At 37.3% G+C, this 18,326-nt stretch overlaps 1 protein-coding gene across 1 annotated transcript in view; it reads right to left on the reverse strand.

Moving 5' to 3' along the window:
• Positions 1-18,326, reverse strand: part of POLRMT (RNA polymerase mitochondrial) — a 59,244-nt gene that overhangs the window by 28,484 nt on the left and 12,434 nt on the right. Inside the window, exons 5-19 of the mRNA XM_072404762.1 lie at positions 17,937-18,120; positions 16,496-16,645; positions 16,191-16,358; positions 14,481-14,651; positions 14,099-14,338; positions 11,839-12,624; positions 11,293-11,415; positions 9,381-9,503; positions 9,115-9,294; positions 8,783-8,869; positions 8,414-8,527; positions 7,780-7,832; positions 6,856-6,954; positions 5,540-5,612; positions 2,853-2,938 (exon numbers count right to left, since the gene is read on the reverse strand). Coding sequence (XP_072260863.1) covers positions 2,853-2,938; positions 5,540-5,612; positions 6,856-6,954; positions 7,780-7,832; positions 8,414-8,527; positions 8,783-8,869; positions 9,115-9,294; positions 9,381-9,503; positions 11,293-11,415; positions 11,839-12,624; positions 14,099-14,338; positions 14,481-14,651; positions 16,191-16,358; positions 16,496-16,645; positions 17,937-18,120 — 2,637 coding nt within the window. The remainder of the gene's footprint in view (positions 1-2,852; positions 2,939-5,539; positions 5,613-6,855; positions 6,955-7,779; positions 7,833-8,413; positions 8,528-8,782; positions 8,870-9,114; positions 9,295-9,380; positions 9,504-11,292; positions 11,416-11,838; positions 12,625-14,098; positions 14,339-14,480; positions 14,652-16,190; positions 16,359-16,495; positions 16,646-17,936; positions 18,121-18,326) is intronic.

The raw sequence follows: 18,326 nt of genomic DNA on the forward strand, positions 1-18,326 counted from the left end.
ATGATAAACCTGCCAATGCCACTTGTCTTAAAGAAGGTCTTTAACAACCATGCTATCAAAGCCACGGACACAGAAGCACTGGGCAGTCTTGCAGAGTCTATGGCACGTCGGAGAGTAACCAACCCCTGGGTCATAGCTTGCAGCAAGTATGGCAGACAATTGTGCTTGCATTAGCATTCTCCTGTTAGTTGAATAGATCAGTAACCAAGGTGGGGGGAAAAGTTTTTTTCAAAGTGAGATAACCACAAGTATGAAAATATTTTACAAGAAAGGAAGATGCAGAAAGACAAAAGAAAAAAAAACAGAGTTTAGTAATAAGAGAAAAAAAATCAAAATACATCAATTGATAACGTGACAGCAGATTTGTTGTCCTTCAACATTCCGCTGGTAAACCCTACAACTTGACTATATTGTGTTTGACATTGATATGTATGTGATCAATTATCATGTTTCCTGAGTAGAAAATCCTACCGGGATGCATCAAATATGACTATATGCACCTTGTTCCCCATTTGGTATTCTGCTTCTTATCTGATATTTAATTAAGAAGTGCAACTACTTAATAGCTACTACTAGCTTACTTATTAATATAATATTTTGCATTTTTTAAGGCACGGGGAAAAGAAGATTATGTGTTATTATGTTGTTCTGTGAGCTTTAACATGCTCACTGCCAATGAGGTATTAAAACGGTAAAACTTTAAAAGTTAACAGCAGGCTCAAGGCTTTACAAAGTGTAATATATCACTAATCCCTGCGCATACTCATAAACACTCCCTATCCAAGCAGCAAACACAACCTGTTGTAATCATAAAATAAATACAAGAATGTGCGGCATTTCAACAAAACTCAACTACCCAAAAATAAGTGAACACCTACCAATACATGTTATCTACTTAAATAGAGGGCATAAGTATCTATTTGTTGTGATCAATGGCAAAATTCATTTGACTGCATGCGTCCTTATGTGACCTGAACTCCAAAACGAAAAGAACTCCTTTATTTTTAGACCACTGCTGCATAGCAGTAAGGTCCTAACTATAGGAAGGAACTTGCTCTAAAGATATCTCCCATGTTGCTTCATGAAAGGTAAAATTGCATAATTCCATTAAATGTATTACAAAATAAAAAATCATCGAACTTACAAGTGTAAACAGCTTTCTGTTTGTTTAAAAGTGATCTTTCATATGAACCCACTGTTCAGGCTCAACAAAGCATCACCAAACAGACAATAACAGAAACTTCCTCCAAGTTTAAGGGCTTTGTATAGAAGTGATGTGTCAGACGTTTGGGTCCCACCACCCTGCAACTCCAACCTCCCATCATCATCAATTAGCTAAAAAAATTTTTTAAAGAGCCCTTATGTAAAACTTTGCATAAGTGTATAAAAGTCAATTCCACATACATACATACATACATACATGCTGGGTATTGTTTTGCATGCAGGAGTGAGAGGAATCATTCTAGGGCCTTTACCATCACTATATCACAGTATGTCACTGTCACCCTCTGTTCTCAAAAAATATGAAATGTTTTAGAGGTTTTAAGAATCTCAAATGAGAATATTAAAGTGTGGGGAAAAAATGAAAAGTTACTCCAGCAGGAAAATGGTTAAAAGATACTCAGTACACAATATGAAAATCTTATAGGCTCAGTGTATATATTGAGGAACTTTCCCTTTAACAAAAAAAAACAAAGGGTTAAGGATTGACAGGATATGACGAGAATCTGCCTTTACAAGCAGGGTGCCTCAAAAGAATTTTCTAATAAAAACGTTCATCAGGCATGCCACTGCTGGAGGTTATTAAATGGTAATAAATGTACCTCGGTCTGCTCAAATTTTCCCAGTCCCTGTGTGGATGTAATAAAAATTAATCTCTGAGCATGACACCACTTCCTGAACAGTGACAGATTTCTAGGAAATGTAGAGAAAAGTCACCTCAGTTCAATCCACTGTAAGTGCATCTTCTCATGAGATTCAACCAAGTATTAGAAATGAACATTTTATTTTCAGCTTTTTAATTTGTCTAATTACTTCTGAGCCCCTAAAATGAAGTGATAAAGGTGTAGTGTAAAAGTGTAAAAAGAAGGCTTTAGTTCCTTACATTTATATGCAACCGTTTTGTTCAAGCCACTGAAAATAAAGTTGAAAGTCTGGATCTTAGTTGTTTCATTTAAAATTAATTGTGGTAATGTACAGAACCAAAGTTAGAAAAAAAGTTGTCTCTGTCCAAATATTTATGGACCTAACTGTATATGATTCGAGGATGGGCAGGCAGAATAAACAGACCATGCATTTTACTGTTTTCATCAACAATATTAAACAGGAGGTTTTTAATTTATTAGACTAGTGGATCTTGTATTTATTATATGATTACTGCTGTACTGTCTCTATAGAAGAAATAAAACCGTGTTGGATTATTCAACTAACAGTAGAAGAAAGGTAAAAATTCAAGCTCATCACACACTACTCCATACTTTCATGTTTTGTCTCTGTAAACACGCAAGGAAAGAATCATGTCTTCTATGACAAGTTGCGATTCAGATGATAGAAAGCTTATGATCAAGCATCTCTGACCGACAGAAATTACAGTCTGACTTTTCTAGTGAATGTGGGAAGCAACTGGTAAATATTCAGCGTGAATAAAAAGAATACCCATATTATAAGTATTATTAAGTACGGATGATCAGATTTTAACAATCCCATGGGGCTGCTAATGCATCATCTACCTCCACCATTGAATACCAGTACCTACAGACAAACCTGTCCAGTTTTTTGTTACTTAGATGCTGGAATCCCATATAGGCCTAAACTGCCTGCTATTACACTATGCATAGCACCTCTTTACTTACCCATTGCAGTATTTCTGTAGCAAGAATTTCGAAAGATCCTGTAGAATTGGCTGACTGTGCAGGGACACAAACTGTTCCCGACAAACCTGTGGAGTAAAACTGAAGTTAGTTTTATTGTAAATGGAATATAACAGTCCTTACATTTGCTTAAACATAACTGAAAATAAAAAGTTCTAACAAATGCATGTCTTGTGTAGCAACTAACGAAACCTAAATTTTATGGCGCTTTTCTTTTTAGGTGAATAGGGGAAGAACGGTTCTCTAAAGTCACATAATATTATGCTTGATTTTTGCTAGCTTGATTTAGACTGCTAAAGTTTTTATAACACAACGTAGCCAAACGCGGTAACTAAATGAAGACCAGCAAAGTCCCCAAAAATTTTTAGAACAACCTTTAGAAAAAAACCTATGGGTGCGATTGTTAGATGTAATGTAGACAAAATACTGTATATACAGTAGGGGAAAGAATTATTTGATCCCCTGTTGATTTTGTACATTTACCCTCTGACAAAGAAATGACCAGTTTCTAATTGTAATGGTAGGTTTATTGTAGGTGTGAGAGACAGAATAACAACAAAAGAACCCTCAAAAACCTAGAGCTCAAAAGTCAGAGGTTGATGTGCAATGTAATGAGTGAAATAAGTATTTGATCTCTTTGCAAAAGATCACTTGGCAAACCCCTTGTTGGCAATCACAGAGGTCAGACAATTCTTGTAGTTGGCCACCAGGTTTGCACACATCTCAGGAGGGATTTTGTCCCACTCCTCTTTGCAGATCCTCTCCAAGTCAGTAAGGTTTCGAGGCTGATGTTTGGCAACTCGAACCTTCAGCTACCGCCACAGATTTTCTATGGGATTAAGGTCTGGAGACTGGCTAGGGCACTCCAGGACCTTCACGTGACCTTCTTGGCCGTGTGTTTTGGGTCATTTGCTGGAATAACCATTCATGACCCATTTTCAATGCCCTGGCTGAGGGAAGAAGGTGCTCACCCAAGATTTAAGGGTACATGGCCCTGTCCATTCCCCCTTCGATGCGGAGAAGGTTTCCTGTCCCCTTAGCAGAACCCCCCCCCAAAGCATAATGTGTCCACCTCTATGTTTGACGGTGGGGGATGGTGTCCTTGGGGTCATAGGTAGCATTCCTTCTCCTCCAAACACGGCGAGTTGAGTTGATGCCGAATAGCTTAATTTCGGTGTTATCCGACCACAACACTTTCACTAAGTTCTCCTTTGGATCATTCAGATGTTCATTGGCAAACTGCAGACAGGCCTGCACATGTGCTGTTTTGAGCAGGGGGACCATGCGGGCTCTGCGCGATTTCAGGCCTTCACAGCGCAGTGTGTTACCAATTGTTTTCTTGGTGACTATGGTCCCAGCTGCCTTGAGATCATTGACAAGTTCCCCCTATGTAGTTCTGGGCTGATTGGTCACCATTCTCATGATCATTGCAACTCCACGAGGGGAGATCTTGCATGGAGCCCCAGACCAAGGGAAATTGACAGTTATTTTGTGTTTCTTTCATTTGTGAATTATCGCGCCAACTGTTGTCACCTTCTCATCAACTTGGTTGGCGATAATCTTGTAGCCCAGTCCAAACTTGTGTAGGTCGACAATCTTGTCATTGATATCCTTAGACAGCTGGAATCTGATTGATTGCTTCTGTGGACAGGTGTCTTTTATACAGGTACTGTAACAAGCTTGGATTAGGAGCACTCCCTTACAGAGGGTGCTCCTAATCTTAGCTCGTTACCTGCATACAGTGAAGATACCTGGGAGCCTGAAATCTTCCTGGTTGATAGGGGATCAAATACTTATTTTACTCATTACAATGCATATCAAGCTCTGACTTTTGAGCACTGGGTTTTAGAGGGTTATTTTGTTGGTATTCTGTCTCTCACAGCTACAATAATACAATTACAGTTAAAGACTGGTCATTTCTTTGTCAGAGGGCAAACATACAAATCAACAGGGGATCAAATACTTCTTTCCTTCACTGTATGTATATATTATGTGGTAAAAGACCATAACCAGATTGTCTTTTAAAAATGACATGACAAAGTAGTCTAAAAATGACTGACTTGTATTAACATACCACTACCAATTTAACAAGGAATGGAAAAAAACACAAACATAAAGATGAGGAATTAGAAATTCTACTTAAATTAAGTTTAAGACCCAGATTAGGCTGAAGACATAGAACCATGTGAAAAAATAAATTTTAAAAGATTAGACCTGGCAACACAAAAAAGTTCACAGGGGAAACACATTTTAGAAGAAAAAGAAAGCTGATAAAATATGTTCTTCCTCCTGCTTGGTAGAGGCTGAAGGGTATAGACAGATGTGGACTACATGACCTTTATTCCGTGTACAAATCCTACTGTATGTCATAGTATAACCCGCAGTATGGAATCTAGAGCCATGTCTCTTAATGAACAGTAGGAGATTGCTAATTTATTGGCTATTAATTTGATTTTATTACCCCTATACTTTAGGATACTGTTCCAAAACGAATCATAATCCGGAAGAAGTCAGAAGCCCTTGCTGACCAGCTTGTGGTGTGATTCAAAGTATTGGTATGGTATATTTTTTTTTTTAACACTGCTGCAAAGAAAATCAGACATACTATTGCTAATGTCAAGTGTATGGCAGTTTACCAGGGTTTTTGATCATAATCTAAAAACTCTCACCTTGTTCATTATGTCCACGGTATCTGCATGGGTCCAGAAACAGTCATGAACAGACACAAAGGTAAGTCCAAGTCTGCCAAAACATTGATGGTAGAAAGACAGAAGTGAGCATAGTCAGGATTATAAAATTCTGTATTAACACTTGCATTGTATGTTCCAAATCAAGTACTGGAAGGGAAAATATACAATGCAGGTGTGATTAGCACAATATTTCCAAAACTCTGATTCTCGGTGTACTCACATATCATAACAGTACACTATGGCATAGGAGCTTATGTATGTGGAAAAGGAATATCCAGTTTAACCTCCTGGGCGGTAACCCCGAGTGTGACTCGGGGTAGAAAAAAAGATGCTGAAAGTGGTAACCCCGTGTCACACTCGGGGTCGGTAAAACTATGGAAACAATAGTAAATAAAGCGCTTACCTGCTCTGCCAGCGTCCCGCGTCGTCCTTTTCTCTTCCTCCGGCCAGCGTCCTCTGCAAATGATGGGTCACTGGGAAGTTTCCGGTGATGTTGGTGCATTCAGGCGGGGCGGGAAATTCAAATTTTTTGTATTGCATTCAATACAAAATAACTGTATTGAATGCAATACAGTGGATTTACATGTGTAAAAGCAGTACATTGTTTTTCATGAACATTTATTTTACAGTATAATATATTAGTATGTGTATATTATTTATTTATTTAAAAATTAAAAAAAATATATATATATTTTTTTAAATTTATTTAATTTATTATTTAACATGATTTTGTATTTCAAACTCTATTATACTTATACTATTATATTATCCTGTAAAATAAATTTTCAAGAAAAACAATGTACTGCTATTAGACATATAAAACCGGACAGAAATTAACCGCCCAGGAAGTTAAGTACATGTTTTCCCCAACTAATTTTGTTATATCTGTGTATTAATTCTGTGGGAGCGTTTTTCTAGCCCAATCCCAGAAGCTGCAGAATCCTTGTATGTGCTGTTTAGAGCTGTGCAGTTCACAATGAACCAATACGTCAAAGTACCAGGTTTTTACTAGGAACTAGGGGAAAGGACACCTTTTCAAGTTACACAGGTTACAGGATTGTTAGCTTCCTAGCAAACATGAACATGGAACATGAGTGGAAGCAGCAGAAAGAATAATGATAAAAAACTGCTTAGTACTGGCTGGGTAGGAGTGCTTATCACCTAAAAATGTAAGTACATTAGAGAATAAAAAAAAAAAAAAAGAGGTAAAAAGGTGGGTCTGCTTCAATCAAAACCACAAGTAATTCACATTGTTGTTTCTGCAAAGATGATGACATTTCAATGGCAGAACTTACGCGTAACAGTGCAAAGCAGTGAGCATCATGTGTGTGGAATCCAAAGAATGAATAAAGTTTGGGGGGAAAGCATTCTTCTGCTTCAAAGTATCAGGTTGCCTATAATAAGAATAGACATTACCACTTAATGGCAACAACTATAAGCAAGAGAGAACATGAACCCATGCAGAACACAGAAAATCAGGCAGACACTCAGAAAATTAGACCTAAGGGGATAGACAACAAGGAAGAAAAACTAATATCAACACAACAGGAAATACACATAATATCGTAAATAATTGTCATATCCGAATTTTACTAAATATCACAAAGTTAGCAAATGCTTAAAATGCAACTGAGTTTAAAAATAAATATTTGCTAAGTTGTTTCTCCTTACTGGTGTTTCTTACATATGTAAGAAAAAACCCACCATCCACCACAGTGGCTTGCTTCACACAGAGACAGGGAAAACAAAGGCTGATGACTAATTTTCTTTAAAGTGAACCTGGGCTTTGTCCTTGCATACAGGAGAAGGTTACAATAAAATGGAGGCCCTCCAGCAACCTTTACCTTTGCCTCACTCCCCACTGCTTGCTTGATACCAAGAGAAGCAGCCTTGTGTAAGTTCCAAGTTAAGCCAAATATGTGGCCTAATACTTTCTTCATTTCCACATGTGATGTCTCACAAGCACTGGGGGGAACATATGTGATGAAGGGCAGAAAAGAACATGTTACACTATACCCAAAAGTTCTGGGTGTTTCTACTCCCCTCATTTAACAGAACTGCAGGTGAGTGCAATGAAAGTGAATGCAAGCTGCTGCTGTGGCTGGTTTTGAAATATTTTTAAATCTTTTGCTGATTTAACTGGATCAAGGACTAGTTTTTTACCAATGTAAAACAATACACTAAATGGAAATTAAAATATACAACAAAACTGTACTTACTCATTAACATCATTCTTGTTTTTCATATATAGCACCTGCAAGTTACTTTGAAACTGGAAAAAAAAAAAAAAACTCATGTGAATACATTTTAGACAAACAACATTGTGCAAAAGTTGAACAGCGAGAACAGTTCAGCATTTTTTGCAAACAAAATAAATTAATAGGCATTCCAGGGCATCTATAACTATTTTGCTACCAGGGAAATAAATAAAAACCTGAAAACTAGAGAAGAAAGATTTAGGAATGATTCACCAACTTCACAGATCGTTACTGAATCCTGACCTTTCTTACTAAACAAGGCTTCTGTGTGGAGGTGTGTTAACTCGGCACCTCACCAGCTTAAGGCTTGAGCTGTCTGTAGAAGGGGTCAGAAGTCAAATTCACTGCACAATAGCCACGTTATAAATGTAAATTGTTATATAGTGGTCCGAGTATCTGCAATTTATTGTTGAATATTGATACAGTGTCTAAAAGCAAAGAAATGTCAAAAAAAAAAGCTGCGAGGTTCAATTTAATGTCAAGAAATAGTTGTCCAGGGAGTCAAAATCACCTAAAAAGCTACTTCCATCGTTATGAATACATAAATGCTTGAATATATATATCATATATAAAATCATTTCACATTTTAACTTACCGCAACATTCCTACTTCGGTGGTATGGCTGAATTATGGGTAGTCCAAGAGGTGTTACCCACTCCACAGTGCTTCCAGACTTTGAAATCATACGAGCACTCTCTGTCAGCCAATGCTAAGCACAAAAAATACATTTAAGTGTAAGGCATAAAATGACTGAAGAGAAAAAATGAATGTAGCAGTTTCGAAAAACTGCGATAGACCCAAAATAACAAAGGTTTCATTTGCTTCACCCAGGCAGTGACTACAGTAAAAGGTGAAGCAGAATGTTTGGATTAAATACTGTAACACATGGCTCCTTGTGGTGGTCACAGCTTCTACTAAAATATTTATTGTTATTGGGCCAATTCTGGTCTAGAAAACGATTTACCTGAATCTCTCTTGTGCCAGAAAACATCTCTTTCAGACTGCTGAAGACTTGCTGAACCAGATAATGAGAGGCATCCCAAACATGTTCCTATGCATAAAAAAGCCATACATACATAATGTGTAAAAAACAAACACTACTGTTCTAAATAAAGTGAATTCTTTTCAAATTAAATGTTTCCACTGATAAATAATCCATTATGACCGATTATATTTTAAATATTGTTCCTGAATTTCATTGATTCATTATAGTAAAAAGAAGCTGAGCAGCAGGAATTCTCCTACTATTGTTAAATAATAACAAGGTACATTTATTCATTTATACAGTGTAATCACCTGTGGAAAGGAGTCTGTCTCACGAAGTCTCTTTTCAATCTGAAGACGTCCTCCATATCTAGTTACACCATAGACCACAGTCATAACCGTTTGCTTTACCACTTTACGACCAATAAAGCCTTCTAGAACCTGAGCAATTTTAATTCCCTTCTTGGCGTCCCTTTTGCGGAATTCCTCCACCTGAAGGCAATACAATGGATAAAAAAAAGGATACTCAAAATAAAATCAAATTTTTGTAATCAAACCAAAATTTTTAGATGTCTCACCTGTTGAGCAACCTCACTGTAAACATCTTGGGGGGTAACGCATGGCATCAAGTTCACAGACTTGGCTCCTATTTCATCCCTTCCAAGTGCTGCATAATGCTGCAGTCCATTACATGAACCATCCTAGAAAGAAAACAAACCAAAACATTCAAATATATAACCTAACTTGCCTGGCTAAACATTGAAGGGACTCACAATGCCAACTGAAGTACGTATTAAGGAAAATCATTTTGTTTACTTATGGAGAGAGTGCTATGCGGTTAGACCTTCTATCATTTTTTTTTCTCTTTGACATCTGTGAACTAGCAAGGAAGATTTACCTTTTATTTGTCCTGAGACAAAAACTGAGGGGCAATCCAAAATGGTATGAGTTGTAGCCACAGCAAGAGATAAAAAGTAAAAACTCTAGGCAACAAGTACATAAGCAAAGATGGTCAGATACCGAGCACTTGCAAGCGGCACTATAAAAGATTTGGGGAAAGTAAACCAGTTTTTTATAACTTTTTTTTTTTTTGCTAAAAATTTAAGGTACACCCATATGGTTACTAACTGGAAATAAACCGTAATAATTCTTAGGCATAACTCAGCGATGGAACAAGGCAAGTGTTTTATTTTTGTGACAAAAATCAGAATACCGATTTTTGCCTGGAAAATCCACCCCAAGTCACACTTGGGATTACCGCTAGGGGGTTAAAGAGGCAATAGCAGCAGAAATTTAATCCATAACAAACTCCTTGTTCGGAAAGTCCCTTTCACAAAAAGAATGACCTTTGGGACTGTAAGGAGCATACCTTATATAGAATAAATGCATTATAGAGTTGTTTGATATTTAGATTCTGCAAATAGAATGGCCAGAAGCTTTTGGCTCTTGGCACCCTTTTAAACCACAACAAACCGTGAGATTAATAAACTGTAAATCCGGTTCCCTTCTAACTGGCTTGCTCTGCCATGACTGAATCTCTATATCTTTAGCTGCTTTAAAATGGACCAAGACTGTTCTAGTTAAAATACACATACGTTTCATTCTTGCCAAATGCCTTTTAGATACATTTATCTTTAAATGTATCTAAATTTATCTTTTAAATGAATCTAGACTCCCCCCTTTATATTGTGGGTGCAATATAGGCTGGGAAACTTGTTAAATAAGCCGTTTAAAAAAAAAACTGCTTTTCAAACAATAATGGCTGGAGCACCACAACTGTAATATATTTGCAGCTCAAAGATTTTTTGCATCTTCAGGTCATGTCAATAAGAGTTTAACTGGAGTTGTGCGAGTCTACTATCAAAATGTCTAAATTGTTGCCAGTCGTATCCTCAACTGAAGAAATACGTAACCCCTTGGTAGTCAGACAACCTCCAGAATCCAGATTCTGTCTGATAAGGTTGCATTTGATAGTTAGACAGTTTGTTTTTTATATTAATGTAAACATTATGGCTTATACAGGTACTAGGAGGAAGTGTCTAGGGGCACTTGTACTTGTGCTACCTCAGAAACTGAAGAGAGTTCTTCAAGGCCCATCAGCATTTGTTTGGTTCCAAGATGGTGGAGCTGCATGTAGCCAGTGAAGACTTCAAATGTCTTGACTCCCAAGACCATCCCCAAATACTGCTGGGTGGGAAAATAAATATATATATATAATTCTGGGAAAGGGGTGCCCAACTCAATATGAACTGATGTAGGGCTTCCTGCGAATCCCTCCTTCCAATGGCTGCCCATAAAATTTTACTTCTGGTCACTGGGAGTAGCCATATCTTGCTACAGAAACAAGGGAACATAAAGTGATACTCAGGTAAATATAGGTCACGCCTATACAAATACATAAAAAAATCTCTCAGGAGGCTGAGCATAAATACAATACATCTGTCCAGGAACATCCAAATAAATGTAGGTTTAGTAAATCAGTGTATGTACCTGATGCACAGGAAAGTGGGAAATGTAATTTTCAGGATCTGGGGAACGTACAGCTTTTGCAATTTCCATGCAGCATGCCAGGGCTTGCCAAGGCTCATCTGCTTCCATCCACCATTTCTTCCCCTGCGAAGAATAGAAAAATTGAAAACACAGCAATACAAACAAAAAAAAAGAACAGGAAGGGCGATCAATAAAACGATTGAGAGATTCAACCCTTTTGTGAACAGATGTCAATATTGCCTAGATGCCAGGTCAAATTTAGCAGTGGTAGCAAATGTCAGTTAGTTTAGCAACAATTCTATGACTATTTCACAAACATAACTTTTTTTAACAAAATTTTAATCTTTTACTTGGAACATTCTCTGTTTTGAATTTTTTTTTTTTGGTTTTAGGCTGACAAATGCACAAAAATGTATAGAAAATAAATATTTAAAAAACTTTTATATTAAATTTTTGTGAAAGTGGTCATATAATCACAAACCACTAGAAAAGATAACGGATTACATGTGAAAGGGAGTTAACATAAACAGGAAATCTGGAGCTTACAGTCAGTGGGTGATCAGCAGAATCCAAAATGTCCTCCATAATTTCATCTGCATACTCCTTCCTCTGTTGAAGTGAGTTTTTCTTTTTAAACCCAGTAAGGTTGATGAGATGTATCTTCAGCCAATCTAGGCCTTTTGGACCTAGTGGGTGGCCTTCAGCAAACAACAGCAATGCTCTGGTCACATCACTACCCAAATGATTAAAATGGGGAGGACAGGGGTAGGTACGACCTCGGAAATCCATGTTGTGTGGGAACCAGAATATTTCATCTCGCAAATGATTGGCAATAGACAGCTTATAAAGTGCGTCCATTCGCAGGCTGAACATTTCAGTGGTTTTCTTTCTGCACCGTGCCAGCTCTTTTTGATGCGCATGTTTTTCCCATGGGCTTGACATCCCAGATAACGGCACTGAAAGCACAGGAGCTTCAGACAGAGGTGGTGGAATGTCCAGCTTCTCATTACCTTTATCATTAAAGATTGACACAATAAGGTCCAGAATAGGCTGGTTAATGCCCCAAGCACATGCACCAAGTTGATTAAGTGAATCCAGCACTGGGAAGAGTTGCCCTGGGGGGCACTTTTCCAGCAGCAGCTGATGCTGCACTGCTCCCTCATTACAACGCATAAGTTGTGCAGGTGCCAATAAATAGGGGCCAGATTGAGGAGAAATCCAGGGTAATGGAGGACATTTCATTGGCATAACAGAAGCATCAAAAGTCAGAAGTGTTTCTTCTGCATCCAGAAGGATTTGGCTGTAAATAGGATGTGGCTTTATTAGCCCAATCTGTGAACAAACATATTGGGTATGTCAGATGTAAATTCTAAAAGTTTAAAATTAGGTAAAAAATCAAGCAGCATGTAACAGTACAGTATTGTAATACCAAAAAGTTTTAAGAAAAAATTCAATATAAGACATACTCGTCTACACATGCTTGATAAAAGTATTTTGGAACATTTGATAGAAGCCTCTTACTTTATTACATACATGCACATGACAAGTAACCATTTTATATTCAGCTAAACTACACAACATAGCAGCAGACAAACATAGTTACAAAGTTAGTCAGACTGAAAAAAGACTTAAGTCCATCAAGTTTAACACCCCTAGCGGTAATCCCAAGTGTGACTCGGGGTGGCTTTTACATGCAAAAAGCAGTATTCCCGAGTCACACTCGGGGTAACTTTAAAAGCCCCCCTTAACTTTCCCCCGCGCTACAGCGGCGATCTGATGGTCCCGCTGTGATGCCGGGGCGCCGGTCCGTCGAGGGGCGTGGCCGGGCGGGAAATTTAAAAGCAGATTACCAAGTAATCTGCTTTTAAATACCACCCGGGTCCCAGCCACGCCGCTGCTCGCATCAGCAGTGAGATGCGAAGCACAATACAGGACTTCTGCATTGTGCTTCACATCTCACTGGAGATGCAAGCAGCAATAGTACATTCTGGGGGTGATGCCAGGTGGCAGCACCCCCGGAATTTGCTATTGCTGCATGCATTTCCTGGAAGATGTGATGCACAATGCAGAAGTTCTGCATTGTGCTTTGCATCTCCCTGGAGATGCAGAGCAGCAGCGTCTGTGTGAGGCGGGCGGGACATCCCCACTCGCATCACCCGGGAAGATGTGACATCTGGGTGATGCGAGTGGTGATGTATTGGGGGGGTATGGCCGGGCGGGAAATTTAAAAGCAGATTACAATGTAATCTGCTTTTAAATGGTTTTTACGGTAAAAAAACACCACACAACATGAAATAAAAATAAAAGTACATTTTTAATTTTATTTTAAGATTACATTGTTGTCTATTATTTCATTATTTTTTTAAATGATTATTTATAATTATGTATTATAATATAATTTATGATTATAATATAATAAATAAATATAATTATCATACCGGGGAGTTAATCCTAAGAATTACAGGTCCAAAATATAAACAAAAATTTCTATGCAAAAAAAATTAGGATCACTTTTTGCATCAAAAAACTGACAGAATTAGAACGCTGGGGGGGGGGTTAACCACTATGGGAAAAAACATATCCCAGATTTAAACCCTATAGACATAATTGATCCAGACGAAGGCAACAAAATCCCTGGTTCAATTTGCTCCAACAGAAGCAAAATAATTCTTCCTGAGGCAATTGGACGTTCAACAGTCTGACCAACTGCTTTGTACAGGGGCAGGATTATGTCTCCATCTGTGCAAACTATACCTCTTTTCATACAAGAGTACAATATTAAACTTGTAATTACAAATATACCAACCTGGTGAGTACTACGGAAGGAATACATATGATAAAGCACAGGGATAAGTTTTGGATCACTGCGAGGGGTTAACAAGTTATTTTTTAGTTTTATTGTTTTAACTAATATATCTACTAGGTGTGTGCCCAACTGCACCATCAGGGAGCGTGGCCAAGCAGTGTGGGGTCTTGAAACACATGGGCCTCCAAAAGAGTCATATACCGCATTTTCCCAAAATTCCCGAGGAAGAAGGCCAGAAACCTGCATTCAAAAAGCAGATAAAAAAAGATTTTTACATCCACCATAAAAGTATCAGTCACATAAATGTAAACAAATCTTATCCTTGTTTACAACTACTTCCCAATATTCTAATAACTATATACTTAGTTCATTTTAGCCGTACCTTTTCCTCCTTGGATAGCAACTTGCAATATTCCTTGTACAATAACCGGATCCTATCCATATGAATGCCCTGCATCTGCAGGCGAATACAAAACCTATTGTACAGTTTCATGCCAATGTTTTGAGAAATGATAAGAAATGATTCCCCTGTGGGTGGCAACTTGGTTAATGCCTACAAAAAATCCAGAAACAACAGTCAAAAGATCATTATACAACTCAAGATTCCTGTTTCCAATCTTTACAACAGTGTACACAATATCAGAAATAACGGATAACAAATCTATTTAACTATTGACAAACAAAAATGTTTTGTTTTGTTTCCCCCTTTTTATGACACAGTTCTTTTAAATACAATGTACAAAGTATGCCAGACTATTTACATCAGTCCCTGTCCCTTGGACCTCAGCAGTCCGAGAAAAGTGAAGACTTCAGTGAGTGCCTGCACAACAATGGCACATTAATGACTGCATAGATGTACATTTTTCTGCATAGCTCATTACAAAATTACCACAAAGATGTGAACCTGAGCTTAGGGATTGTGTCGATGTGTTTTGGGGTTATATTTTTCATATATGAACTGTACACTATTCTATAAATAGCCTGAAGTAGTCACCCATCTGTAGCCAAATTGAAGTTAATATTAATGGGTAAGGACAGTTGATACCCAGTGTCTATTCTGTATGTTACATTCACTGGTATACACCAAAGAGACATTCAATACCACAATAAGCAGACAAAACACACCTTAACCGTAACTTATCAAGGACACAGCACAGCGAGAAAACATTACAAAGGTGCATTACCATGTTATACATGGAAGCACAAGAGTGTAAAAAGTTTTGTATTGTATTCTGTATATAGCTTCTCAGTATGTGGCAAGTGCTCATTTTCCAGAGATGGAACAAGCTGGAAAGGAGGTCACTGCAATTAAATGTAAGTAAGATAAGCTGCAGATCAAAATAAAAAAAGGAGCAGCTGCTTGTAAGATAATAGGAAAATCCTTTTCCTTTTAAGAAATAAATGCTGGAAGAAGGATGCACAATTCAGTGTCTAATTTAAAAAAAATGCTTTGCAGGATGATTGCTACTGGTACAGTAAACATCCACTGATTGTTGAAAGATTAAATAAAATGAAAACATGAACCAACAGATGTATGATTAAAGAAAATTTGTACACAAGGAAGACAGGGACTATCGTTACTGACCTCCTTTTGAGAATAGTAAAGTCTTCTTTATTGCTTTTGCTTTCAATACTTCAGGAAACATGTATGCAGGATAGTGCAGACTTCTCCCTAACCTTATTTGGCTGCATGCTTGTTCTGGATCAATAAATGAATCCAGAGACAACAAGGTGTGGTATCTTGGTACCCTGCAGCTCTAAATGATCCTCCCTATGGTCCCACATAACATATGACACCACAAACGTACCCTACACTGACGTGGGATTAGATAAAAAAAAAATACTGCAAGGTGTCCAGGGGACTGACAACTACAGAAGTGTTGATTTTACGCTGAATTTAGAACTAGAACTTCAAAATGCAAAATCTGGTGGTGCAGGAACTGGGAAAGTTGATTATTTACTAATGTGTTGAACAGCTAACAAAGATTAGGTAAACTGAAAAGCAGACACCACAACCAATGTACAAGCTATTACAGAATATTTGGTGACTGACAAGAATTAACATAGGCATTCACAAAGACAGACTACTGACTTGTAGCATAATCTCCACGTATTCCTTATCCTCCAGCAGGCACAGGTAGGGATATATATTGATTCTGCGAACCTTCTTGTTTATCTCTGCCAGTTGGCTCTTTGAATCTTGCAGTGCATGGAGAAGAGCTTTTTCCCAGACAGCACGAAGACTATCCAAAAGAGCTCTCTGCAAAACAGCACACATCATTGATAGAACTATAAACTTAAAAAGTATTATAAACTTTTAGGATAATATAAAGGACAGATGGTTTACAGAAAAAAAGAAAGCAAAGTTTAGGTGGCATAAACTTTAATTTCCCTTACCGCTTTCAGCTTTCCATCCGTAATTGGTTTATTAGCCTCCACAGAGTTAATTGTCACTGTATCACAGCTCTCGATTTTCAGTTGTTCTTCAAAGCGTTTCTGTAAGTCGGACAATGTGAAGTCCATTTTAGGGTAAGTAGGAGGAGGGTCCTAAAACAAAAAGAAAACCTACATTGTTACTTCTTTTTTTGCTTAGATCCACTTATTCTAAGAAATAATGGGGACCTTTTAACCAGATGAGCAATATTAACATTACAAAAAAATATTAATGCATTTCACAATATTTCTTTGTAAAAATCTGTCTTCAACCAAAAATGTGCTTATATTCCTATGACCATAGCTGGCAACCTAGAGTCTAGACTTAGGGGACAGCTAGAAAGTGTATTGGTATAAACATATATACAAACACATAAATATATTCATGTGGCAGTAACTAAATGCTTTTAAACATTGTCAAGGCAACCTGCTGAAATACAAACTGAGCTTCAGAATGGGGACAAAAGTGATTTATGTGAGCTTGAAGTTGAAAAACAACATGGTTGTTGGTGCCAGATCTGTTGGGACTTTCACACATCTCTACGGTTTACAGAAAATGAAAAAAAAAAAGTTTTCTTTTTATACATCTTCTCTTATTAAAATTCTATCCAACTTATTTTCTTATAAAAAAAATTTATTCAGCCATCTCCAGTGTTTACAGAAAATGATCTGAAAAAGGAAACATCTTCTGCTGGCAACATAAAATTGTGTGTGCAATGTCACAAAGCTCAAATTATCTCAATCTTGTTTATTGAACATAATGAGTTCACTGTATTCAACTCCTCCACAGTTTGGTTATAGCTATGGTGGTAGTTTTCTCTCCACACATGAGGCAATTTAAAACGGATATTGCCTTGTCTTATTTAGCTTTGACTTTAATGAATGAATATGGCCATTTGCAAAGTTTGTTACATCTTTGAACTTTGTCAAGGGCCATTGATTTGTTAGATGCTAAAGAGCATTAAAAAACTATTGATCTAAGGTTTCCCTACCTCTATGTGGTATGGTCAAATGCAGGGCTATATTACATTTTCATCGTCTTCAAATGCTTACAAGTATAAGCAGATAATGCAATAAACTGAGATAACATTTAAACTTTCACATAATTCTCACCAAAATTCCTGTAACTCTGCTAGTAATGATACAGTGATGCATCTTGCTGTGCCACTCCTTTAACCTGTCTACAGACATGAGCTTATCACTTCCATAATTCCTAAACTACTGAAAAAAGCCTGGTTAACTAAAAACACCTTATAACAGTAGTTACTATAAAACTGACCCTGTAGTTGCATACATAAAATTTCTATTCTTTCACTGTAATCTGCTAATGAAAACATATGATTTTCTTTCTTTTTTTTTTTTTTTTTTTTTACATCTTCCCGTATTACGATTCAATCCAACTTACTTTAATATAAACATTCTTAACCAGTGGAGAGTCTATAATGACTTCAGCTCTAAGAGGAGGCTTGTAGTCTGGCCTGACATGCCGGATGGCCTCGAGCACCATCTCCCTTTCGTCTTCATGATATATGAAATCCTGAAAGAGCTGGTCAACCGACAATCCATCCTTCTCCATCTGACTCAAACAACTAAAAAGAGATGAAACTCATTGTAATACTTTAAAAGAAAAATATCTTCAAACTCAACTTTAGAAGGAACTTTTTATTTTAACCTGGACAAAGTGTAATGATTTTGGTAAGTTTTTAAAGCTCTGGTAATGGCGAGATTTCTGTTAGGATAGGAACTGATAGAAAATCATTTCAAAAGGGACACAGACAAAATACACCTTTTTAGT

Source organism: Pyxicephalus adspersus, chromosome 3 (genome assembly GCF_032062135.1).
Source record: "Pyxicephalus adspersus chromosome 3, UCB_Pads_2.0, whole genome shotgun sequence".
NCBI lineage: Eukaryota > Metazoa > Chordata > Amphibia > Anura > Pyxicephalidae > Pyxicephalus > Pyxicephalus adspersus.